The 26,735-nt window shown below is 40.5% G+C and overlaps 2 protein-coding genes across 10 annotated transcripts in view; one reads left to right on the top strand and one right to left on the bottom strand.

The window, feature by feature from the left end:
• Positions 1-898, bottom strand: part of LOC116056972 (regulator of G-protein signaling 3-like) — a 34,113-nt gene extending 33,215 nt beyond the window's left edge. For all 3 annotated transcript variants that reach the window (XM_031309371.2, XM_035999038.1, XM_035999039.1), the window contains exon 1: positions 678-898. In XM_031309371.2, the coding sequence (XP_031165231.2) occupies positions 678-706 (29 nt within the window). In that variant the 5' untranslated portion in view covers positions 707-898. The remainder of the gene's footprint in view (positions 1-677) is intronic.
• LOC116056993 (scavenger receptor cysteine-rich type 1 protein M160-like) overlaps positions 1-26,735 on the top strand; it is a 1,012,348-nt gene that overhangs the window by 973,303 nt on the left and 12,310 nt on the right. For 6 of the 7 annotated variants that reach the window (XM_035999024.1, XM_035999021.1, XM_035999020.1 and 3 more), the window contains 2 exons: positions 24,455-24,769; positions 24,861-25,151. In XM_035999024.1, coding sequence (XP_035854917.1) covers positions 24,455-24,769; positions 24,861-25,151 — 606 coding nt within the window. The remainder of the gene's footprint in view (positions 1-24,454; positions 24,770-24,860; positions 25,152-26,735) is intronic. The other variant, XM_035999023.1, reaches the window with a different exon arrangement.

Raw genomic sequence — 26,735 nt, 5'->3', positions numbered from 1 at the left:
GTGGTGTAGCCAGACCTTCCTCCACAGTGCTGTGGAGGTAGAGCCGAACATGAGATGCTAGCAGACAAAACTCTAAAGTCTTTCAAACGAGACGACTTGCAATGTTTCTTCTATTATTTCTCTATCACTTTTTAAAGAGTGAAGTCAGACTTTACTTTGGGGATGTTCAGGCTGATTGTCATCATGACGACACCCAGGAACTGAATTCTGACCTGAAGAAGAAACGAGCTGAAACAGGAAATTAGGCTGCAGCTCGTCACACTGATTGGAGCTAACGAGGAGGATTAACGGATTAATACACACACACACACACACACACACACACACACAGTTAAACACTTAATGTTTGAAGAAAACAGCAGCACGTTGTTGATAAGTGTGCTTTGTGTGAGTTTAAAACGTCTGAAACATTAACTGTAATAAATTACCTTGTGTGTTGTTAATATTAATCTGTTCACTAGATAATTAACACCTTCTGTTTATTTTCATTTGGTGAGTTTCTGACTCCATAAATCTCCTCTTTCTGAAAAATGTAAACTCTTAGAACACATTTTTACTACCAAACTTTCAGCTTTAAAGGTTATAAAGAAACTTTCAGCTCTTCTGACTGAACTTCAAGTCTCTGAGTTCAACTTTCAACTTTTTCAGCAGCTCTGATCTGTTAAAGATTCACTCACCTCTTCCTGCTGCACACAGACGGGTCCATGAAGATCTGCACTAACTAACTAACTAACTAACCTACAACAACCCTAACCATCTATCTAATCCACAGTCTATCTAACCCACAGTCTAACTAACCAACAGTCTAACTATCCAACAGTCTGTCTAACGTGTTCCTCTCTTGTCTCTCTTCTCTTCTTTCTGCTGTTAGTGTTTCTGAAACCTTCCCTCTGAAGGAAAAAAAATTCAAACCTGAAGCAGATTTTCAAGTTAAAACAAACACACGTGATTGTTTCCTTTCTGCACCTTCAACATAAAAGCTTCTTGTTTTCATCAAATAAAAATAACTTTTCATCAGAATCAGAAAATGTTTCATTGCCACAATAAGTTACACCTAGCCTGGTACCAGACTCTGGTCCAGTAGCCTGGTCCTACCAGACTCTGGTACATTAGCCTGGTCCTACCAGACTCCGGTCCATTAGCCTGGTCCTACCAGACTCTCGTCCATTTGCCTAACCAGGGTTAGGGTTAACCCTAACCCTAACCCCTAACCCTAACCCTAAACAAACATATTAACATTAACATGAAATAAACAATAAATACAGAAAAAAACAAATACATACACACAAAGTAACAGTTGCATAAGAAAAGAGGCTGAACGGTTGAGTGCAGAATATATAATAATGTTCAATGGGCAGACGTATAGTCCATGATGAAGGTTAAATAAAAACAAAATGTTATACTTTTGGGCAAAAACAATCTACCCATCTGTTTAGCATGTACTCAGCAGCTGTTTCTGGAGCTTTTGATCGTATCACATGATCTTCTTCAGCAGAAGTTTCTTCACAAACAGAACAAGCACGTTTCCACACTGCCTCCCAAACCTTCGTCTGTCATAAATAACTTCACACAGGTCACTTCTCTGTGTTTCTTTCCATCCATAGTAAACATTTTGAAGGTGTTTTGTTAAGGATCAGTTAAATCTGTGTGGGAAACAGAACCAGATGGTTGGGGGTTAAGGCGGGCCAGTTCCCCTGTAAAATTAAGCCACGACCCCCCTACCAGTGGCAAATAGTGATATACATTTACATTTATCCCCAAAGACGGATATTATTGATGTGCAGTGATAACACTGAATGAGTATTCCTGTGTTTATTGTTATGTGTGTATCGTTAGTCTTTAGGAGAACCAAACCTATGGGGGGGGACTCAGTGTGAAAGGTTTCTGTGCGTCATGACTTTTTAGGATGCTATATATAAAAAAAAAAAAAGTAATAAATACGAACATTTCTGACTCTGTGTGCAAGGATCGTAAGACTTGTGACTCAACCATGTGTGACTTCCTCCCACCTCTGTTAGGAACTGATCCAGACTCTGTTTCAACAACAGGCTTTTACTGTGAAAAACTGTCCTCAGTTTTCTGTGGTGTTGATTCAGGGTGATTGATGAGGTCACTTCCTGCTGCTCAAACAGCAGAGAGCATGTCCACATGTGTTTGTTATTAAAAGAGGGGGAGAAACAAACCAAACTCCACTCAGAAATCTGATGATTTAACTTTCAAATCTTCCTGGTCAATTAGGAAAACATTCCAGAAAAAGTCCTGCTTTGAAAATGTTCCTTCAGTAAAATTCTGTCAGTGTGATCAGTAAAATGTACTTATATCATTACATCAGAGCTGGAAGAAGAAATCAGATCCTTTACAAGTAAAAGCACTAATACCACACTCATCAGGGGCACGTTCAATCTCAAAACGCTGTGCACTGTTTGCTACGGTTTGTGGTTCCAACGACATGTTTCCTCGAAATGGGCTTTGGGATGTTTTCTCTCCTTTAGTGGATGTGTCACAGGTGATACCAATCAGTAGCAACGTGTTTGTTAACCCCCGTTTCACTTTAATAAATGCTTTGCTACATTTTGTCGGGTCTGACCGTGCCCCAGTTGATGAGTTGGTGAAAACTAACCAAAATGCCTGACAAAATAGTTGGTTTAGTCCAAAATTGTGCAGTTCTTCCAGCAGAGTTGGCTTAAAAGTGTATCTCTTCATCAGGTCTTTGGGTGCACATCCGAGGGTGACTGCTGCATTCACAGCTGCCCAAACCACCCAGCACTGAGGGGGAAACCAACTGTAGAGACATCAACACAACTACATGAGGCGGGGGGAGCAGCCTTGGACTATGACAAACTGCTGCACATTTAATTGTTTCCTGATGTTTTATAGACTCAGTGATTGATTACTAGATGACTATGATCCAGGGCTCTTCAGCGTTATAGCTCAGCCAAAACACGCACCTCCAAATTCAAGGATATTTTTTATTAAGAAAAAAACACACACACACTTGCCTGTAACAATGTGCAATATGAGTCTATTATTTGACAATTTGACTATTTACTCTAGTGGAAAATGTTTAAATGTTCACATTCTCTCCTCTACGTTGTTGTTAATGTGTGTTTTTATGTTTGCACCGTAGAGTGGTATGTTTTAACATTCGTTGGATGTATACTTACTAAAAAGATAAAGTCAGTTCTGATTCTGCTTCAGCCCCTCTCCAGAGGCTCCCTTTGACAGAAAGTTATATGGAATTGAATAACGGTTAGGTTTTAACATTTTAATTTTCATCTATCATTGGTGAAGGCCAAAAATGATTCCTACATTATCGACTTACATAACATTTCATATAACTAAAATGTGTGTCATAGCCTAATGTTTCTCAAAGAGTGAGTAGATTTAGTAAAATAATATTTTTGATGTAAATGAAAAACTGTAGCTGCGTTCGGTTCCACAGTGTATATAAACAGTACTCCCTGTTCAGGGAATGTTGATAAGGGAAATTCCTCCATTCAGAACAACCTGCAACATCACCAAAGCAGTCATCACTTCCTCTGTGCATTACCCTGGTAACAATACTGGTTATCAATACTAGTCAGGTAACAGAGCATCAGAATTAGGCATACCATCAGGGGCCATGTGCTTCACCTTTTCCATTAAGGATAACAGGGGACTCTCCCTCTTGCAGCTTCCTAGAAGAAAAACTTTCCTGCAGTGCAACATCGGACCTAGAGGTGCCATACAATTATTTGAAAATATCGGTACTTTTGCCGGGTTGTCCCTATCTGCCCTCGGCCGGATCCAAATCTCATCCCTTGCTTCACCATCTTTGTGGTCCAAAATAATGTAATTCTGATTGGTGAAGTATGTCCAGATTTTAACCTGTGTATTTCTGTAGGTTGTAAACACAGCAAGCTGGATATCTTCCATTCAAACCATCAGATGAACACAACATGATTCATCAAAAGGTCCATTTAAACCACAGCTAGGGGCCAAATGGGGGCCCTCAGTCAGGTTTACTTAAAGGCATACTATGTAACTTTTCCCTCTTCGGTCCCCCTACAGGTTGTCTCATTGGAACTACAGCCGCGCGAGCTGTAGTTCCAATGAGACAACCTGTAGGGGGACCGAAAAGGGAAAAGTTACATAGTGTGTCTTTAAATATGAAGAGAGTTTAAAGTTCCAATAAAGGATCCATTTGAAGGAAATTGCTCTGGTTTATTGGCATTTCTTTAAACCAATCACCATCGTCTCCGGAGCCACGGTGCCTCTGCTAAATAGTCTCAGGAAGGAACTTGTTTTGGTGGAACATGTGTATGTTCAAAAGTAGTTTTAGTCATGCAAACAGAAAACTCAGATTGGACAGACGACAGGTACGTGCTCAGTCGGATCATAACATGCATTAAACTGTGCAGAAAATTTGAAACTAAAGATCCCTGACAGAATCAATAGATTGATTACTAATCAATATAATGGTTAGTTGCAGCTGTAGTTGAGTCTCCTGTGAAGTTGATCTTTCTGCTGATGTTCACAAATTGAGAGGAAACAGCGTTAATCTGATGGAACATCAGAAACCACAGTCCTACAATCTGTCGTGTGTGTGTGTGCGTGCGTGCGTGCGTGCGTGCGTGCGTGCGTGTGTGTGTGTGTGTGTGTGTGTGTGTGTGTGTATGTGTGTGTGTGTGTGCGTGCGTGCGTGTGTGTGTGTGTGTGTGTGTGTGTGACTGTGCTAGCGTTAATCTGATGGAACATGTCAGAAACCACAGTCCTATAATCTGTCATGCGTGAGCAGCTTCTTATCAGAGCATCAGTTTCTCAGAGATTCAGTTCAGAGTTCCCTTCAGTCCACAGAGTGGAAACATCATCTTTAATGGAGCCATCAGAGACACACAGACACACAACAGCCTCACACACAATCACGCTCTTTTTCCTAATTTAGTTCTGTCAAACTTCATCATGACTAACTCTAACCCTAAAACTACAACACCCAGTTCAGCATCAGTGAGAGCCAGCTGCCAGCAATCCAGCAGGTGACTGGAGTTTAACGAGACAGAGACAGAGACTACTTCTATCACACAGTTTGGAAGCTTTGGTTGACTGTTAAAGAAAACACCATTTGTTGGTTTCCGGCCGCCTTCTTTTCAACACTGCCCCCCCCCCTCCCCGTTTTCAAGATAACCACACCTACCAAAACACCAACACGCAGATAAGTGTACGAAGTGATGTGTAAAACATGTATGTAGGTCAGAGCTGCTGTCAGAATGCCTGGTGTCTGTAGACCCATAGTATGGCTGCATGTTAATCTCTCTGTCAATCACATTAACGGCCCGAATTATTGAAACATTTCTGTTTAGATCGGGCCTACTGCTGCTTGTAGCTTTCTACAGAACCATTGTACCCCAAAATAACTCACAGAAGGACCTCAAAGCATCTAATATACAACCCAACTTTATACTACTGACTTACTGTGTATTTCTACTTCAGAGGAAGCATTGTACTACATTAACCTGACAGAGAAATGTTACTGGTAACGTTAGAGAATCAGATTTTTACTTAATCCTCACTTTTACATGTGAGACAAGAGGAAGAAAAGGTGGGCAATGGAAATAAAGAGTTTTTATTTTAACTACATTAAAGTGTTGTCTTTTACGTCAGCGATAATGCATGTTGATATCGCCACAGTCAGTGTTTAATAGTAGTGGTGCTGTCTTGTCTCGTCAGTATTCTCGTTACCAAATGTAACACTTGAGCAGAAATGAGGCTTTGCAGGGCTGTTCCTCTAGGCTCTCCGCTTGTGCTCTTTGACTCCAGGAAAGTTTGGTAATCATTTTACCTCGGTAGCAGGAAAAAGTCAGAGCCGGTAACGTCAATGGATACATCTCCAGTTCTCAAATTGCATCCCCGTGTCCTTCACTAGCTTTGCTTCCTCATGTCTTAGTACATCCCACCAAGGAAGCATGGAAATCCTGCGAGGAGAGAGGAAACGAGGAAATTACTTTTTAGAGATGAGACGTCCTTTCCTCTATAGCATTACATGAATTTGGGTGGAGTAAGCAGCAGCTTTCAGCTGCACGGCTTCCAGGAAGGCTGCCCTCTGTATATGGTTTTCTGGTTCTGGTTCAAGCGAGGAGCGTTCAAGCAGTATGAGCTTGTACAGCACCATGCTGCGTGAGATGTTTTATGTGCATGCGGGTCAGTTTCACAGTTTGTTTAAAAAAATAAATGTTAATGAACGTTTCAAAATTGCACTGAAACTGGGATACAGCGTCATTGGGTACCCAGCAATAAACCGCCAAGTGTGAAGTAGATCAGGGATGATATTGCATAAAAGGAGAATTTCTAAATCCAGGATAACTGATAAAGCGAGGCTTGACCTAGTCTAATCTGTGCAGCCTGGCTTGGTGCATTTCACAAAGGCCAAGCTAGGCTGAAGGTCCATTTACATTGTACGCGCAAACAGCAGCGTTGCGCTATGAAACCCATTATTGTCAATAGCTTGCGTGCGTAAGAACTGGTCTGCCGCTGCGCTGAGCAAAGCGCAGCACAAGCGGCATGTTGCGGCTGCCCAACAACATGGACGAGAGGTTGATTTTGGCCGTCAGCGATTTCCCAAAGCTGTATAGGCTACGACACAAGTTTGAGGTCGTACAGAGACCTTGGATGCAAAACTATGCTGTGGAAGCATATTTTACCATAATAGGCATGCCAGCTGTGTAGATTATTGTAGCCTCTTAATTTAAATCATTTAGGTTTGTTTTAGCTATGTGAAATCAACATATGTCTCCACTGAAATACAATCCTATGTTACATTTTTTTTCTCAGTTACTTTGGTGCATTTGTCAAATCATAATTTGCATTTGCACAACAGTGCATTTCTTAAAACAATTGGTGTAAACTGCACCGCAGTGACTGACCTGAAAAATCGTGTATCTTGCTGGAAATCTTTTGTTTGTGTCCAAAGCAAGTATTTATACCAATGAATCACACTGACAAGTCCTTACGCCATTGTTTATACCAAGATAGTGAAACTGCTTTGTGTTGTTGTCCATATTTAACAGTTCATTCTGGAAGTATAGTCTAATGAACAATGCACATGAAAGGGACCACTATTCCCTATGTGACAAAGTTACACATTATTGTCATCTCTGATCTGAGAAATGCGCCAAAGCAACTGAGAAGAACTGTAGCCTATTGCTGTGAGCTGCCAAAACCAAATACCAAGTTGATTATACAGCTCCATACAGGTATTTGTAGGATATATTTGTATTTTTTATAAAAGAATTTAATAATGTATACTCTTTATTGATCCCCAATGGGGAAATTACAATTTACACTCTATGTTGTTATTACACATTTTATTATCTCTGTAGGCTCATATCTTAGCTTTATTATACCCAACTGCAATGACTTCAGACCTCTTACTTAAGTATATAAACATGCAATGACACATAGTGTTGAAATGCAACATTTTATTTAGAAATGAAAATAATCCACACGTCAGACTTGGAAGGGGCAGACTTGGAAGTAATTTTCCATACTGTCTTGTCTGGAGCCACACGTCAGGGAGAGACAAATAGTCAGACGCTCCGTTGTAGAAATGGGCTTTCGGAATGTTGTTGCATCCGGGGAATCGTAGGCCCGACTCTTGTCAGCAGACTGTCAAATTGCTCCCTGTTGAGCCGAAAGTACCTCTGGAAACGGTCAAAGTGACCAGCTGGAATTCCCCCAACTGCTCTCTAGACCTGAGGGTCTCATGCACCCACACCCTTCTTCCTGCTGCTGCGGGTGCCTCCCCCCGTCTTCTCCTCACAACCACGGCAAATGCCAAGGCTTTCTTTTGGTTCAAAGACAGAAACATCGTCTCCACCAAATCACTACTGTGTATCCTACACAATGTCGCATGTACTGCACGTCTGATGTAAACACCGGACGCAGACGTGACGTGCATTCAAATATTCAAATAAATTTGCGCTGAGCCCGGCGGCAAGCACAACAAATATAGTTGGGAATAGGACAACCTAGCGGCGAGCGCAGCGCATGCCGCGTACAATGTGAACTGGCCCTCAGGAGGAGCGACTAGGTGGAGTCAGGCTGAGGAGGAGCGACTAGGTGGAGTCAGGCTGAGGAGGAGAGACTAGGTCGAGTCAGGCTGAGGAGGAGCGACTAGGTCGAGTCAGGCTGAGGAGGAGAGACTAGGTCGAGTCAGGCTGAGGAGGAGAGACTAGGTCAGGCTGAGGAGGAGCGACTAGGTCGAGTCAGGCTGAGGAGGAGAGACTAGGTCGAGTCAGGCTGAGGAGGAGCGACTAGGTCGAGTCAGGCTGAGGAGGAGAGACTAGGTCGAGTCAGGCTGAAATAATTTGGATAGATGCGCGTTCACGGCTTTCTTTAATAGACCGCAAGGTCAATCACAGATTTACTGATGCTAAAATGGAGAATATGCATTGTGTATTCTTTACACAGAGTGAGCATTAGCTTCATATGGAATTATGACAACGTGAAACACATTATTAGTAAAAAAGAAACACTGCTGCTGTAATGAAACAGTGAGAGAAAGCAAGGCAGAAGATTGCGGACCGACTGAATGTATAAGCAGCCTAAAAATATATACATATACATTTACTGACCACTGCTCTGAACTGAAACCGTCATAATCATACCATTCGAGGACTTAGGCTAATTATTTGCACATTGTACTCTTTGCCTTAAAAGTGAGTAGAAGACAGCCTAATGTTACGCAGGGAATTTGCCATGAAGATGAATTACAACCACTAATCTACAATGCTAGATTATGATGCATAGCCTACATATCCCTCTCTCTCTCACTCTGTCTCTCCCTCACTCTGTCTCTCTGTCTCTCTCTCTCTCTCACTCTGTCTCTCTCTCACTCTGTCTCACTCTCTCACTCTCTCTCTGTTTCTCTCTCTCACTCTGTCTCACTCTCTCACTCTCCTCTGTCTCTCTGTCTCACTTTGTCTCACTCTCACTCTCTCTCACTCTGTCTCTCTCTCACTCTCTCTCTCACTCTGTCTCTCCCTTTCTCTCTCATGGGCCAAAATATAAATTACCTAAGTAACATATTTACTTCCACTGCTCACTTTTCAGGAATAGTGTACAACAGTTCGTTTGTGGAAATAATTAGTCTAACTCCTTGAATGGTTTCATTTAAGAGCAGTAGTTCGTAAATGTATATTTTTAGATATATCATTCAGTCAGTCCGCTTCTGCCACGCTTTCTCTCACTGTTTTTTTTTTACAGAGGCAGTTTCCTTCTTTACATATTATATGCTTTGCTTCCTTTGCTTTGAAGGCCTATTAATGGACATAGAAAAGAACGACACTGAAGAAATTGGACTCTGAAATCTAGAAACTATAAAGGCAAGGCAAGGCAAGGCAAGGCAGCTTTATTTGTAGAGCACATTTCAGCAACAGGGCAATTCAAAGAGCTTTACATGAAAACAGATTAAAAAATTTAAAACAGATAAAATACGAGAATAAAAGTTACAGTGCAGTATAAGAAATTAAACATTGAAGAGCAGTTAAAACAGTTAAATATATAGAAGCAGATAAAATAGGAATTTCTCTTTTTATGCTTATATAGATTGTCATACAGTGTCAACAATGCAACTTCAGTATAAGAAATGAACAGTTATTTAAAGAAAGGCAACATCAAAAACATAGCTCTTCAGCCTTGATTTAAAAGAACTGAGAGTTGCAGCAGACCTGCAGTTTTCTGGGAGTTTGTTCCAGATATGTGGAGCATAAAAACTGAACGCTGCTTCCCCCTGTTTAGTTCTGACTCTGGGGACAACAAGCAGACCTGTCCCAGACGACCTGAGAGGTCTGGGTGGTTCATACTGTAGTAGCAGATCAGAAATGTATTTTGGCCCTAAACCGTTTAGTGATTTATAAACCAGCAAAAGTATTTTGAAATCAATTCTTTGATGCACTGGAAGCCAGTGTAGAGACTTCAGTACTGGAGTGATGTGATCCACTTTCTTGGTCTTAGTGAAGACTGGAGCAGCAGCGTTCTGAATCAGCTGCAGCTGTCTGATTGATTTTTTAGGGAGACCTGTAAAGACTCCGTTACAGTAGTCTAGTCTACTGAAGATAAAAGCATGGACAAGTTTTTCCAAGTCCTGCTGAGACATAAGTCCTTTAACCCTTGATATATTTTTAAGGTGGTAATAGGCTGACTTTGTAATTGTCTTAATGTGGCTGTTAAAATTCAGGTCTGAGTCCATGACTACACCAAGATTTCTGGCTTTGTCTGTTGTTGTTAACATTATCGTTTGAAGCTGAGTGCTGACTTTCAATCGTTCCTCTTTTGCTCCAAAAATAACCATCTCAGTTTTTTCTTCATTTAATTTAAGAAAGTTCTGGCACATCCAGTCGTTAATTTGTTCAATGCACTTAGTCAGTTGTTGTATTGGACTATAGTCCCCTGGCGATAAGGTTATATAAATTTGTGTGTCATCCGCATAACTATGGTAACTTATTTTATTGTTTTCCATAATTTGAGCCAGTGGAAGCATGTAGATGTTAAACAGGAGAGGCCCCAGAACTGAGCCTTGGGGAACTCCGCACGTCATATTTGTATGCTCAGATGTATAATTCCATATAGACACAAAGTAGTCCCTATTCTTTAAATAAGACTCAAACCACTTTAGTACTGATCCAGAAATGCCAACCCAGTTTTCCAATCGGTCTAGTAATATGTCGTGGTCGCCGTATCAAATGCAGCACTGAGATCAAGTAATACTAAGACTGAAGTTTTGCCACTATCTGTGTTTAAGTGGATGTCATTAAAGACTTTAACAAGAGCTGTCTCAGTGCTGTGGTGTGGTCGAAAACCCGACTGGAAGGCATCAAAACTGTTGTTTAGTGACCAGAAAAGGTTCAGTTGTTGAGAAACCATTTTTTCAATGATTTTACTTAAAAATGGAAGGTTTGATATCGGCCTATAGTTGCTCATTCGTGACGTGTCTAGATTGTTCTTTTTTAAGAGTGGCTTAATGACTGCAGTTTTCAGGGCCTGTGTGAAGATACCTGAGAGAAGAGACATGTTTACAATCTGTAGAAGATCTGGAGCCAAACAATTTGCAACATTTTTGAAAAGGCCCGTTGGTAGAATGTCAAGTCAGCAGGAGGAGGTTTTCAGATGTTGTATAATGTCCTCCAGGTTTTTACGGTTAATCATATGAAATTGGGTCATATTGGAATCTGTTTTGCCTGGACAGTGTGACAACACATACCCTGTACTCGATATGGAAGCACTGACTGTTTGTCTAATTTTCTGAATTTTGTCATTGAAGAAGGTGGCAAAATCATTACAGGCCTTCGTGGATAAAAGTTCAGATGCTCCTGGTACTGGAGGGTTTGTTAACCTATCAACAGTAGCAAACAAAGCACGTGAATTATTATTGTTTTTGGCAATAATGTCCGAGAAGAAGGACCGCCTTGCATTCCTCAGTTCCAAATTATAAGTGCGAAGTCTCTCTTTATAGGTGTTGTAGTGGACCTGGAGATTAGTTTTTCGCCACCTGCGTTCTGCTTTTCGACACTCTCTTTTTTCTGTTCTTACCAGTATGGCATTTCTCCATGGAGATCTTTTCTTATCAGAGACAGTTTTTACCTTAATGGGAGCAATGGCATCAATAACATTTGTAATTTTACAATTGAAATTGTCTACAAGCTCAGTGACTGAGACCCCTGAGAGGGTGGGTGTGGACGAGAAAAGCTGAATGGATGTTTCACTGGTGTTGTCAGTGATATACCGTTTTCTTATTAACTTTGTTTGGACACTTTTTTGCACAGAGATAGTGCCATTAAAGAAAACACAGGAATGATCAGAGAGAGCAGCATCAGTCACCACAACCTTGGAAATGTTCAAACCCTTCGAGATAATCAAGTCCAGAGTGTGCCCCTTGTTGTGTGTGGGCTCCGTCACATGCTGAGTCAGTCCATAGTTCTCAAAAATACAACACAGTTCTTTGGTCCCTCTATCCTGGGGGTTGTCAACATGAATGTTGAAATCACCAGCAATAACTACACAGTCAAAGTTAATACAGATTAAAGACAGCAGTCCACTAAAGTCGTCAAAGAAGGATGCACAGTATTTAGGTGGCCTGTAGATAATTAGAAATATAGGTCGAGAGGGGGACCTTAACTGAAGAGCCACATATTCAAAAGAAGCAAAGTTTCCATAAGCTATTTGAGTACATTGGAACGAGTCGTTAAACAAAATAGCGACTCCACCTCCTTTCTTATTCGCTCTATTCTCACTCATAAAATTGAAGTTAGGGGGAGCTGACTCAATGAGAACAGCATCACTGTTATTATGGTCTAACCAGGTTTCAGTTAAAAACATAAAATTAAGATTGTGTTTAATAATAAAATCATTGATTAAAAATGATTAACCCGCCAAAGACCTGACATTTAGTAAGGCTAATGTTAGTGTGTTAAAATAATTATCTGTCTCGTTTTTTGGGACCGGCTGTGGCTGACGAGGAATGAATGCTAAATTTGCTAAGTTGGCAGTTAAGTGCTTCTTTTTCTTACTTAGCGGATTCACCATTCTTTTTCTATTACCTATCACAACATAGATTGACGAAGAATTTAATACACAGGGCCCAGGCTTGTCCTGGAAAGAGTCATGAGTGCCACTAGGCATGCAGCTTGGACCCAGCACATATCAGTTAAAGCTTGTTTCATTCTGTACACAAGCATACTTATCAGTCTGGGGAGAAGGAGTTATCTGCCGTCCTGGAGGGGGCAGAGGGGCCTGGCGTTTTACTTTCAGTGGTTGCTGGGGGCGAGTGATGGGAGAATGTAGTGGGGCAAACTTGGTTCCAGCATCTACCAGCTGCTCCATCCGGTCAGTGAACCCCAACATGTGGCAGGGGGAAACAGGGGAAAGGGTGAATGGGGAGAGCGATGGATCCTCAAAGGCGTCAGTGTTGGTAAGGGGGTTTGAGGAGTGTTGGACGGGTGAAAAGGGGGGTTGAGATTTCTCGTCTCCGCTCTGTTGTCCTCCATGGTCAAATCTTTGCTCAGGTGGGGGCTGTGGTGGATCACTGCCGCACTTTGTTGTGTCTTCCTCTTGTTTTGTTTGTGTTGATTTATCTTGTCCTGTGTCCTTGGCTGAGGGAGCAGATGTGTGGTGCAGAAAGTAAAGTAGGCTAGAGGTGAACAGCTTTACTCCTGGCTTGTTAAGGAAAAGTCCATCTGCTTTAAAAAGATGTCTGCGGTCCCAGAAAATGTTAAAATTGTCAATGAACCGCAGAGAGTGGACGGTACATGCAGTTGAAAGCCATTTGTTCAGTGCCAACAGTCTGCTGAATCTCTCAGCTCCTATTCTGACTGGTGGTATAGGGCCACTGATAAACACCTTCGCGTTTAGGGAGCTGACTGTGTTCAGCAGATTCATAAAGTCACGATTCAGCACTTCAGACTGTTGCTTTACAACATCATGTGACCCTATATGCAGTATAATGTTCTTCACAGTTGGGTGTGCTGCCATGATATCCGGGATTCTTTGGGCTAAGTCAGACACCATGTCTTTGGGAAAACAGAGAATTTTGGTGTTTTTACTGCTTTTTATGTCTTTTACAGCAGAGTCACCCACAATCAGAGTTTGAGACCCAGTCGTTAGCTTTCCATGTAGCTTTTTACTTTTTGAATTGCTCTCAGTCCTTACCCTGCTGTGTGACGATGAGACGCAATCCAGGTCATGTCCAGGGTCCTGCAGCAGAGGAGCAAATCTGTTATCCAGTTGCACACTCAGTTGTTGGGGAGGCATTTTGTTGCTAATTCTCCCTTTTGCAGCTGTCCACGGCTGTGTCCTACTGAGTACAGGGGTGGAAGAGGCGCTCTGCCTGGATGGTAATGCAGGCCAGCCGTTCATATCACAAATCTCAGGGCGCTGTGCCCTGCCCGTTAGTCGTCCTTCCCAGGAAAAGGATTTACTCTTAGGCTTTGCACCAAAAGAGTTCCAGGGAGGACTACCACTTGTTGACTTATTACCTATTCCACAGCCCTCCTGTTTGTCTGTAGTCTTGCTGGTGCTAGTTAGCCGTGTGTTGGCATGCTTCTGTCCATTGTTTTGGGTCAATGGTAAAGTGGTGTCATTTCCACATGATCCGTTCACTTCCAGGTTTACTTCTAACCGTTGAATTTTGGTTTCCAGAATAACAATCTTCTGAAGGAGTTTGTAGTAGTCCTCCATGGAGAAGGGAGGCATCTTGCTGCTAATTAGCTTTAGCTACAATCACTTTAGGACAGGCTTGAGCTATTGGTAGGCCACGCTCACACAGAAAAATGTTGAAATATGGCAATAGCCTACTATATCTACAAAAAATGTATAGTCCAGTGATTTATAAGTATCCAAGAGCCGCTGCTCATAGTTTCTCTCAGAGGAAAAGTAGGATTATGAGCAGAAATATGCAAGCAGAGGCAGGAGCAAGCAGCAAAGCGTCTGCACTGTAAGAAGCAGGAAGCAAAGGTTTAAGTGATAATTAAGTGATAAATATAATGCACACTGTAAACATGACTGTAACAGTTCACTTGAGTTCAGTTCAGTTCAAGTTTATTGTCACATGCATAATGGTACAGAGTACCACAGCAATGAAATACAATGTGCCTTGGCACTCTCTCAGGACCAGTCAATAAGTAACAATTATAAATAACATAAATAGCATTTAAAAACATCTAGAATATCCAAGCACAGTAGACATAGTGACTAAGTTCAGACCACAGCCCTCCTTCCTGTTGTACTATCATTCAGTAGCCTTATTACATGGGGGTAAAAACTATCCCTAAAATGTGATATGCGCGTTTCGATGCTCTGCAAATGTCTCCCTGATGGAAGGTGGGAGAAGAGAGTGTGTGCAGGATGACTAGAATCCTGCATAATACCTGGTGCTGTCTTAGTGCTGTGTTTCCAGGAAATGTTTTGGAGTGGTTCAAGTGGAACCCCAATGATTGTAGATGCAGTTTTGACCACCTTTGTCAGAAGATTAAGGTCATGTGAAGTAGCCCTGCCAAACCACACTACAATGTTGCCTGTCAGTATACTCTCAATTGTACAGCGGTAAAAGTTCTGTAGAATGTTAAGGGACATACCATATTTCTTGATACACCTCATGAAATAAAGCCTCTGATCTGCCTTCTTAATGGCACAGCTGATATAGAAGGACCATGAGAGGGAGTCTGAGATGTGGATGCCTAAGAACTTAAAGGTGTTGACAATTTCAACTGGAGAGTTCTTAATATAGACAGGTGTATGTGTGGGTTTGTTCCTTCTGAAATCTATGATGACCTCCTTAGTTTCCCCCACATTGAGGGACAGATTATTTCTGCGGCACCACATGATCAAATTACTCACCTCGTTCCAGTAGGCAGTTTCGTTATTGCTGTCAATGAGTCCTATCACAGTAGTATCGTCTGCAAATTTCGTGATACTGTTAGTGAGATGTTTTGCAATACAGTCATAGGTATACAGACCATATAATAGAGGACTGAGACAGCAGCCTTGAGGTGCTCCAGTGTTTAATACTATAGAGGCTGAATATGTAGTGCCAACTCTAACTGTCTGGGGGCGGCCTGTTAGGAAGTCCTGTATCCACCTGCAAATAGAATGTCTGATAGTATTAAAGGCACTGCTATAATCAACAAATAGCATCCTGACATACTTATCCCTGCCCTCTAGATGTGGAACACAGTATGTAAAGCCAAGGATACAGCATCAGCCACAGCTCTATTTGATCTGTATGCAAATTGTAAAAAAAATAAAATGTAGTGGATCAGTGGAGACAGGTATGCTGTTGTTGATATATGCCTTCACAAGCTGTTCAAAACACTTCATAATCAGAGAAGTCAATGCTACAGGTCTAAAATCATTCATACAGGTGGCAGTTGTTTTCTTAGGCACGGGAATTATGATTTAATTTTTAAAACAATTCAGAACCACACAAAGAGAGAGTGACAAGTTAAAAATGTCAGTGAAAACAGAGGCAAGTTGGCTATAACATGTCCTTAAGACTTGTGTAGTAATGCCATCAGGCCCAGCAGCCTTCCCTATTTTCACAGATTTAAAAACTTTACTTACGACTATAATAAGGGAGGATTGTACAATTATAAAAACCTATAATAATTGTTCAGTCCTCCCCAATTATAGTCCCAGTTCACTGGGGACACATTGTGTGCTAAGAATGCCAAATATAGTGCACATGGAAGAGGAACATACATGGCCCTTTGTTAAAGAATACTAAAAGAAATAAATACATAAAATACTAAAATAATTAAAGGTGTATTGGTCTCTGACCAGTCTGCTATTGTTAGAACCAATAACACGTGTATAGCACTTTATATATTGTCCTTCATTACTGACTTTATTTAAATCAGCCTTTTCCAATTATCTCCGTAATATATTCACCAAACTTCTAACAACAAGCAGTTTTCATACAGCAATATAACAGTAACAATTACTGCCACATGGATAATTATAAAAATAAAGGTCACAACTTTAAATAATAACAGTGCTTTACTGAACATCAATATGTACCTGTTGTATTTTAATGCAGGCTAATAATAATAAGGTAAAACCACTGCTGAGTGAACAGGAAAGGCAGCAGGATTAATAAATCCTGGCTGTTAGCCTGGTCAGGAGCAGACTAGCTGTACAGAATAAATCTCTAAAGTAACTTAGGTGCCTGTGCTTTTGTGCAACCAATTCAAGACTAAATTCATCCAGGATAACTGGCTTAATCCCTTATCCTGGTTTTTTGCATTAGCCCTCTGATGAACAGATCTCAAGATATTTTAAATTTTATTAAAGCTTATTTAGGTAGGGACAGATACAAAAAACACAGATAAGCTTAAACAGTCATCTGATGTATGTGTCATAGTGTTTTTAGCTGAAGCTAGGGCTTTTGGTTAAAAATGCAAATACAAATTAACATCATTAAAAATAAGAGAGAGATGAAATGAAATGGAATGAAATGAAAAAGGAAAGAAAGTATACAGAAAGAGAACATTGTAAAAACTAGATATGAGAGCAATGTTCCTGAATTAGCCACAATTTGTTTTTGTTTTTTTAAGGTGGCTAATGTTGGAATACATTTCAAGTGGTCTGGCAGAGAGTTCCATAATTTTGCCCCTTTTACTGAAAAGGCAGTTTGGGCAAATTATGTTCTACGGAAAGGGCTACTACAATTGCCTTTTAACGCTGCTCGGGTGATGAATCTGGGGCCTGTTTCACAAAAGAAGAATATATAAATCCAGGATAACTGATAAAGCGAGGCTTGACCTAGTCTAATCTGTGTAGCCTGGCTTGGTGCATTTCACAAAGGCCAAGCCAGGCTGAGGAGGAGCGACTAGGTCGAGCCAGGCTGAAGTAATTTTGATAAATGCACGTTCACGGCTTTCCTTAACAGACCGCGAGGTCGATAACAGATTTACTTATGCTAAATTGGAGATATACGCGTTGTTCATACTTTACACAGAGTGAGCAGCAGCTTCTTGTGGAAGTATGATAACGTGAAACATTATTTGTAAAATAAAGAAACACGGCCGCTGTAATGAAACAGCGAGAGAAACCGTGACAGACGATCGCGGACCGACTGAATGTGTAAGTAGCCTAAAAATATACATTTACTGACTACTGCTCTGAATTGAACCAGTCATAATCATTCCAAGGGATCAAGGATTAGGCCACTAATCATTTGCACAAATTAACCATTGTACTCTTTGCCTTAAAAGTAAGCAGAAGATAATGTTACTCAGCAAATTTACTATGAAGATCAATTTTCTACAACGCTAGAATATGATGAGTTAATATGTCTTTTACTTTGTTTCTCCCTCTCTCTCATGGGCTAAAATATAAATTTCCTAAGTCATATTAACTTCCACTGTTGACTTTTAATGCAAAGTGTACAACTGTTGGTTTTTGCAAATGACAGTGACTCATTGAATGGTTTCAGTTAAGAGCAGTAGTTCATAAATGTATACTTTTAGATTATCATTCAGTCAGTCCGCTATTATCTGCTACGCTTTTTCTCATGTGTTTTTTTTTTTTATAGAGGACGAGTTTCCTTCTCTACATATTATATGCTTTGCCCCCTTGTATATATGGACATAGAAAATAAAGACACTGAAGAAATTGGACTCTAAAATCTAGAAACTATAAAGATAATTAAGTGATAAATTTCATGCACACTGTAAACATGAATGTAACAAAGTATATTCATCAGTTATTTCCCCCCCAGCAAAATATACGGTCAGAAACCATAGAGGTGTCCTCTCCCTGTTGTTACATGAATGTACAGTAGCCTACAACACTAGATAGTTATGTATTGGTTCAGTGAACTAAGACTATAATTTGTGAGGATTGTACAATTAGGATATGTTATTAACAATGTACAATCCTCCCAAATTATAGTCGTTAAAGAATACAAACAAATAATTAATCAACTAAAATAATTTAAGGTCCACTATAGCAACACACATGTACAGCACTTTATATATTGCCCTTAGTAACTGACTTCATTTAAAAATTGAAATTGTATCAGCCTTTTCTAATTATCTCAACAACTGTCATAATATATTCATTAAACTTCTAACAACAATATGAGCAGCAGTCTTCATACAGCAATATAACAGTATGACTGCCCCATGAATAATTATAAAACTAATGGTTACAACTTTAACTTTACTTTGAGATGTATTCCAGTAAAGCTCCGCCTCTTCCTGTATGCAGATCCAACCTGAGGACAGCACATGTGATGATCAGAGCAGAGAGCAGACAGACGGGAAGACGGACGCAGAGAGACCCTCCACCTGGAAATGGATGACCTGCTGCTGCTGCTGCTGCTGCTGTGGAGCTCAGGTACCACTCTGCTTTAAACATCGTCTCTTCTTATCATTCATTGATTCTTTATTTCCTCTCAGACACACAAAGTGCCTCGTGGCTTCATAACACACCAACGTTTCAGTTGCAGTGTTCAAACATTTCATATTCACATATCAATCTGTAAAACAGAGACAGAGAAAGAAAAGACAAAAAGGGAAAATGGATTTAGTCTTCAAATTTTCATCACATCAAACCACGTTTCTGATTCTATTTTTAGTCCGTTGTTATTTCTGTAACATCCAACCTTAACCCTAATTATTTAACCAAACACTGAACTAATGATACCATATCAGAAATTATAACTTTACTCATCATCAGAACCAGACAGAATCTGCAGATTGTTTAACAGTTATCAGAGATGATCCAGAATGAAAATCTGAAGAATTTAGCCGAGTGTTTTTCTGTTCGGGGTGGAGATTTAATATTTGGAGTTATGTTTTTATGTTTTAAATGTGTTTAAGTCTGTGTGAAATTCTGCATAGTAACATTCTGTCGCCCTGCTGATAATCAGTAATCATCCGTGTGGTTTTTATCGATAAGCGGGAAATTGTGCAGAAAGTTTTGCGGTGACTCCTCCTCATGACAGCTTTACAGGAAACGCTGCAGCATGTGATCAGTGTTACTGAGAGGGAGTTGATCAGGTTGATATCTGTGTTTCCTGTTCTCTCTCCTGCAGCCGTATCACAGCTGATTGATATCTGGATGCTAACGCTAACACAACACTTCCTGCTGCTGCTTCACATTAAAACATCCTCAACTGGACAAACACAGGAGGCTTTTATTGTGAAGCAGTCACAGGAAACAGTCTGGTCTAAACACGTTTCTAGTTTGTTCTGCTGGGTGAGCGGGGGGGTGGGGGGAGACGGCTGCAGAGAGTAATTAATAAATAAGTAATTCATTGCTTATAAGTTAACCATTTGAATGAAATATGAAGACTTAGTTACAAGGTATTTCAGAGCTCATGAAGATGAAAACATGGACATAAACATACCCCTGGGTATGGGGTAGGGTAGGAGAATGGCTATTGGGAATTCTTGTGAAAGATTGATATATTTTATTTTACAGATTGTATCTTTAGGGTAGATCTTATTCGTGTGTGTGTGATTTCTGATTTTAAAGGTCAAATTTTTGTTGACAGCATGAATTTAATTTAGGTGGATTTGGCTGTTTCCATGTCCTTCTCACCTGCTTCATGGCAGTCACATGCAGGATGTTAAACAGATGCATGTCTACTGAATTTAGCTTTTCTTGTAGATTAATACCCAAAGTATTTTAAATTTTCAGGGGTCCTTTAAATCAGAAATATACGTTAGGGTTTTCTCGACCTCTTCCAAAAAGGGTATTAATATATTATATTGGACATGTGAAGAATATGTTTGTGTGTATAATTAGCTGCTTGTTCCCCACATCTTCTCCAGCAACTAGTCCCATGCAGCTTGATTGTGATGTCTCAAAGTTTCCAGTTAGTGACTCTTTCCATGTTTTGCTGATTTGATCATTTCTAATTCTGTTTCACATTTCTCTTTTACATTATTTTCTACAATATTGAGTTTTTGCAATGGTATGTAGATATTTGAAACTTTTTCTGACTTTTCTTCTATTTTTAAACATGTATTGTATTAAGTCATTTTTTGATTTATGCTCTTCTAGATGTTTCATAAGGAAACTTCTTACCTGTAAAAACTTAAATAAATGTGGTTGTTCTAAATCATATGTGGAGGCTATTATTTCAAATAAATTTAGTGTTGAGTAATTGAGTATTTTATGAATAATTGAGAGTATTTTACTAGCCCAGCAATCTAAGATTGTATTGGTTGTGTTTGGAATAAAAGCTGGGTCATGCACCATTTCTCTGAGGAATACACATTCACTATTTATTTTAAGGCTTTTGCATATACGTTTCCAGTTTGCTGCAGTATTTAAGATTCATTGGCTCTGTCCTGTATGTTTTTTCCATGCTGCTTTTCTTATAAATGGTAATTACATTTTCTAATAATAATTTGTACATATGTGGAACTCCTATTCCAAATAAAGTTAGAGGTCATTTTATTCCATCTATTAAATTGCAATTTTGGAAGAATAAGAATAAAAAAAAAAAAGAAATTGAAATATAATTTTTATACTTTCTACCCAGTTCAATATTACATCTGCTTTCTCCATCAGTTCAGATCCTGTCTATTCTACTTTCTAAAACACAGTAGTTAATCTCATATAGTTCATGTAGGAGTTTACTAAGATTGATATTCAGATATTTTATTTTATTCGTACCCCATTTAAGTTTGTAGTAATCTTTCAATGCTTGGCTAACTTGTTTTCCTATTGCTTAGGCTTCACATTTGTTGATAGTTAATTTGTCTCCTGAGACTCCTGAGAAATCGAGGTGGATTTGAACAGAAATGCCAATACACCAGAGCATGTTTTTCCCCCATCCCGGAATGCTGTGTAGACAAGCCAGACCCTCCTCCGCAGTGCTGTGGAGGAAGGTCTGGCAAAGCGAGACTACAGGAAGTGTAACCACACTATGACCCCTTTTGGCTCAGCTTTAAATGTAAAAACGTGAGTGGGTCTGTACGATCACCAATTAACTATGGTCCGTTACACTATGCTGTATGTTCAATGTCACTGACAATTTATTGATCAATAGAAAATGTTTTTAGAAATAGAAAATGTTACACTTCACAAGGTGTTGTATTCATGACTCAGGTATGGGCTGGGTCCAGATTGACTTGTTTGGTTCAGATGTGGACCTTGGTCCGGATTTGAGAAGCCCTCTCTAGCACATATTATAATAGGTATGCTTAATTAAAGATACATACAGAATACGTTCTCTTTGAATTCCTCCCAAACAGCAGACCTTTGTTCTATGTATTCATGTGTTCGTCTTATCTTTAGTAAATTGAATATAGTTCATTGAGGTGTTTCTGAGCTGCTAGAAGATTCTTCACAGAACAACCGGAGAGAGTTTGTTCTGTCCACGGCTGTGATCCAATCATGCTGCTTTATACTGATGTTTACCTTCTGATTTATCCTCAGGACTCCAGGCTAAAACAGAACTCATCTCAACAGGTACAATGAGAAAGAAAAGACAAATAAAGAATCAGCAGTTTCAGTTTCATCTTTTCTTGATTAAAATTACTTATTTTGCTGATGACTCTGGTTTCTGTTTAGATTCTGTCAGGTTGGTGGGAGGAGCCAGTCGCTGTGGAGGAACACTGGAGGTGAAACATTACGGAGATTGGAAACCAGTGTGCTCTAGCTCTCCCTGGTACCTAAAGGAAGCAGCTGCTGCCTGCAGAGAGTTAGACTGTGGCTCTGCTGTTTCTGTAGAAGAGAGAGAAGGGTCCTCACGCAGATCTGTGTGGAGAATCAGCTCTGTCTGTGTTAATTCTGGATCTGCTCTGAGGGAGTGTGCAGAATCAATTTTCTCTGCCTCCATCCTGAATCTTACCTGCTCAGGTAAGGCCATCCGTGACATCATCTTTGACATAATCTATGACAGTAATGTGTGCTCCTTCCTCTGTCACAGTGACAGTCAGTGGTTTCCATTGGACTGAACAGTAAAGTTATCCAGGACAATGATATACTGAAGAGTAGAGAAGTGGACTTGGTTCTAGAAGCTTTAAACCGTCTGTCTGTCTCATCATGTCCTTATTCAGGGTCTATTTTGTTGAACGGAGGATGAATATGAACTTTTAATGCAAAGGTTTTTTTTACAGTTTTCAGCGATTATCCAGAAGGAAAATCTGCAGAATGTATCACGCACAATGCTAATCCCAGTTGCATCAATGCTTCTTTTTTGCGTGAGTGTTGTATCAAACATCCACTTCTGCCATGAGCAATGAAAAAAACTTCTGACAGACAGGCCGTGTGCCTCACTTATGGTGGCCTTATCCCATCCTGGCTGTGTGCGTATGTCCTCAAATCGCCCTCACACATAGTTTTGAAAATACATCAGAATATTCCAGAAGATTCAGAGAGTCCGCTGACTCGTCGTGGCCCCGCAGTGCAGTTTCACATTTTCCGCACAGTTTGTTATGCATGTTATGATCCGACTGAGCACAAACCTGTTTTCCTTCACCTCATTGTTATGCTGCTCAATGGAGCGCCTGTATGCACTGTTAATTTTGGCAGCAGTGTTTACCCTTCCAAGTAAGCCCATCTTCACAGCATCATCCAGATGACTAGCCCTGCTCTCATGTTTTGCGATCCTCTTAGAAAGATGTTTTAAATCTGTGTAACCTCTCCTCGACCAAGTACCATCTCCCCCAAATAGCAGACAAGGAAAACAGAGGAGTGCCTTATTTTTTGTGCTAACCGTTAGCCACTTTTTCTTCGCAAACCACTCCACGTTAAACCTGCGGTTATTTTTACCAGCAGCTTGAGTTATCACAGTACCCCATTGCTTGTGGGAAACAAGTATTTTATTTCAAGTTTATTATCCAATTTAAGGCTTTCAAACTTGTGCTTGAGTATGTAATCTACTTCATTCATTTTCAAGTTAACGTTAGCTAGCGATGATAGTACGATCTCTCCTCCTTGCTCTTCTTGCAGAGTCTGATGTTGGCGCCAAGCCAGAAAGTTTGACAGCTGTCACACTGTCTGGCTCAAGGCCAACATCACTAGCCAATCAAGTGGAAAATATGAAATGACACTGTCGTGGGGCTCCGGGCTCTCAGCCCCAATGGGCAACAAATTCTTGGGATCTACATTCAACACACAAACACTTAGAACATGCGAATTAGTATTTTCCCCACGTACAATGTACATTGTATTGTGAGAGAGGGGCTAGGCCTACATTCATGCTACCATAATGGGAGAATGCAGTTTGAAGCAGCAAGGCAGGGAGGGACCAGTGAACATGAAATAAAATCACAACACACAAATGATATGCAATTTAGGAAGATGCTATATTCATAGAAGATAGTAAATTATGGATAATATTTAATATTTTAATATTTAAATAATTACATAATTTGTTTGCAGTTCTTGATGTTGGTGGGGGTCAGCTATGACCAGTCGCCACTGCAGAAGTCAACACTCAGGCTTTCTATTCATCATTACAGCTGTGAACTGATTGTAATGTAGTATAGTGGCACTTTCTACCGTATAAATCACCAATAAAGACCTCTAAATTGATTGATTAAATTTGTCTTACTTTTCCCAAAGAAAGCTCCTTTTGCATCTGCTCTCTGTAAATAATGAGGATCTACAGACAGCTACAATCATCTGTTCCTCATTTCTGCCTTAACAATGTCAGGGCATCAGAGGATGTAAACACTGATTGGCTTTCAAGTCACTGCATCAAATTTTTTGCTTGAGTTCAAATATTTCAACTTGCGTCATTCACGTCTTCCCATTGACTTTGTACGTAACCTCTCCTCCAAATTTTCATGAAATGCAGCCGGTGTGAATACGGTATAAAGATGATTTCTGTTGTTAATGATAAACATCTGTTGGAACTGTGCTGAGTACAGTTTGAATCATTGAGCAGTTGTTTGATGACATCTTTTTATTCTGTGCCTGGTGTCTTTTCGCTCTATTCTATCTGCTATCATCTCTCCAGACTCTGTCAGGCTGGTGAATGGGACCAGTCTGTGCTCAGGCAGACTGGAGGTGAACACTAACCAGTCTACCCAGCGCTGGTCCTCAGTGTGTGAAGATGACTTTGACCAGCAGGATGCAGAGGTGGTCTGTAGGGAGCTTGGCTGTGGGACTCCTTCAGTCCTCCAGGGGGCGCTCTATGGAGAAGTGGAGCCTCCAATGATGACCAAAGAGTTCCAGTGTGGAGGCCATGAGTCTGCTCTCATGGACTGTAGAAGCTCAGGCTCAGATAGAAACACCTGCTCACCTGGAAAAGCTGTTGGACTCACCTGCTCAGGTAGGAGAGGAGCTGCAGCTCTGATTTGGTTCAATTCTGTTCTAATGAAACTCACTTTGTTATTTTGCTGATGACTCTGGTTTCTGTTCAGAGCCTGTCAGGTTGGTGGGAGGAGACAGTCGCTGTGCAGGAACACTGGAGGTGAAACATAATGGAGAACGGAGACCAGTGAGTTACCGTCACTCTGGCTGGACCCTGAAGACAGCAGCTGCTGCCTGCAGAGAGTCAGACTGTGGCTCTGCTGTTTCTGTAGTAGAGAGAAAAGAGTCGTCAGACAGATCTATGTGGTGGATCATGTATGACTGTGTTCATTCTGGATCTGCTCTGAGGGAGTGTGCAGCATCAGCTTCCTCTCACTCCATCGTGGATCTTATCTGTTCAGGTAAGCCCATCAGTGACATCATCTATGACAGTAATGTGAGCTCCTTACTGTGACACAGTGAAAATCAGTGGTTTCCATTGGACTGAACCGAAGTTATCCAGGACAATGACATCCTGAAGGGTAGATAGGTGGGCTTGTTTCTGGAATCATCAAACTGTCTGTCTACGTCTTTATTCAGGATCCATTTTATTGAACGGATGTGACCTCTAACTGTGCAGATTTTTTAAAGTTTTCAGCTGTGATCTAGAATGAAAATCTGCAGAATTTAGCATTTAGCATGCCGAATTATCCGTCTGCAGATTCCCTGTGGCTCTGATCATTGGCAGATGCTAGATTGCTCCCGATACGTGTCAACGTCAACACACAGCGCAGACATCAACACTTCAGGCTTCCTGTCCGTCATCACAGCTGCAGACTGACTGTAATGGAGTGTCGCTGCACTACCAAATAAATCACCAATGAAGACCTTAAAACCAAAAACTACACAATATCTTCAGAGGCCAGGGTGTAGTTGATGAATGCCACTTCCAGCGCTACTTGAGGTTGAGATGCTGCTGTTTTGTACGTAACCCTCTCAACATGCGCTCGAAAATGGAAAAACAACTCATGAATTAATTAAATCATTTCACCACTTTAAAGTCCAATGCTTGGTAAAATGGTGAAGGATAGATCTTATTGTATAATTAACCTGTTTAGGGTAACTAGGACTCACGCTGTCACTTCAATAACTAATGAATGGCAAAGAGAACAATCCTGGTTTAATAACCAAATATAATTTTAACTTACTACTAAAAATGTATAGATTTACCTATTTAGTTGTACAGTGTATAATGAGAAACAACACAAACTCTGTATCTCAGTTTCAACTTTCTAAATAACTAAAAAATAAATGCAGAAATTAATTCACATCAATACAGAGAAATCCCAATATGAAAAATAAAATAGAAAGAAAACATGAAGGCCTGGGAAGTTTAGTTTTTAGTTTGTGTTAACCTGAGAACTTTGTTCTTTAAGCAAGCTTGCATTAAGTTTGGTTGCCCCCCTAATGTTGGAGCTGATGAAGAAACAGAACAGCAGTACCTCCGTGTGAAGAACGAGAACAGATCCTACGGTCAGTGGAAGTCACTCTTTCCCGACCTGTCTTAGTGTGCAGCAGCACAGCAGTGATTAGCAGCAGGATCCACACCTTCACTCATAGCAGACCCTCCTTAGCAACACATCTGCATCCTCTCAAACCTCTCCCTACCGCAGTCCACGCTCCTGGTCTGTCCGTACAGGCCAAGGATGCGACCGTCATCTGGTCAGCAATTGCGGCGGTCTAGCTAAGATAGCTAGCTGTTTCAAAGTCCAACCAAACCACATTTGGCCAGCAGAAAACACTCCCAAACTCACACTCGGCGGAGTGTGTTAACAGGAAAAACTATATGGTCTGTTTCTCATCGTCTGCTACACAGAGGTCAACAAGAAATCACTCTCACACGTCATTAATTCTAGGAACCCTAGCCCTAACCCTAACCCTAGGAAATAAGAATTATTAAGCATTTCAATATACTGAATACACTTATATATATTATTAATTGTAAA

The sequence above is a fragment of the Sander lucioperca genome, chromosome 2 (assembly GCF_008315115.2).
Source record: "Sander lucioperca isolate FBNREF2018 chromosome 2, SLUC_FBN_1.2, whole genome shotgun sequence".
Taxonomy (NCBI): domain Eukaryota; kingdom Metazoa; phylum Chordata; class Actinopteri; order Perciformes; family Percidae; genus Sander; species Sander lucioperca.
The sequence above is the reverse complement of the archived record's forward strand: the minus strand, read 5'-3'. Positions and strand labels throughout refer to the sequence as shown.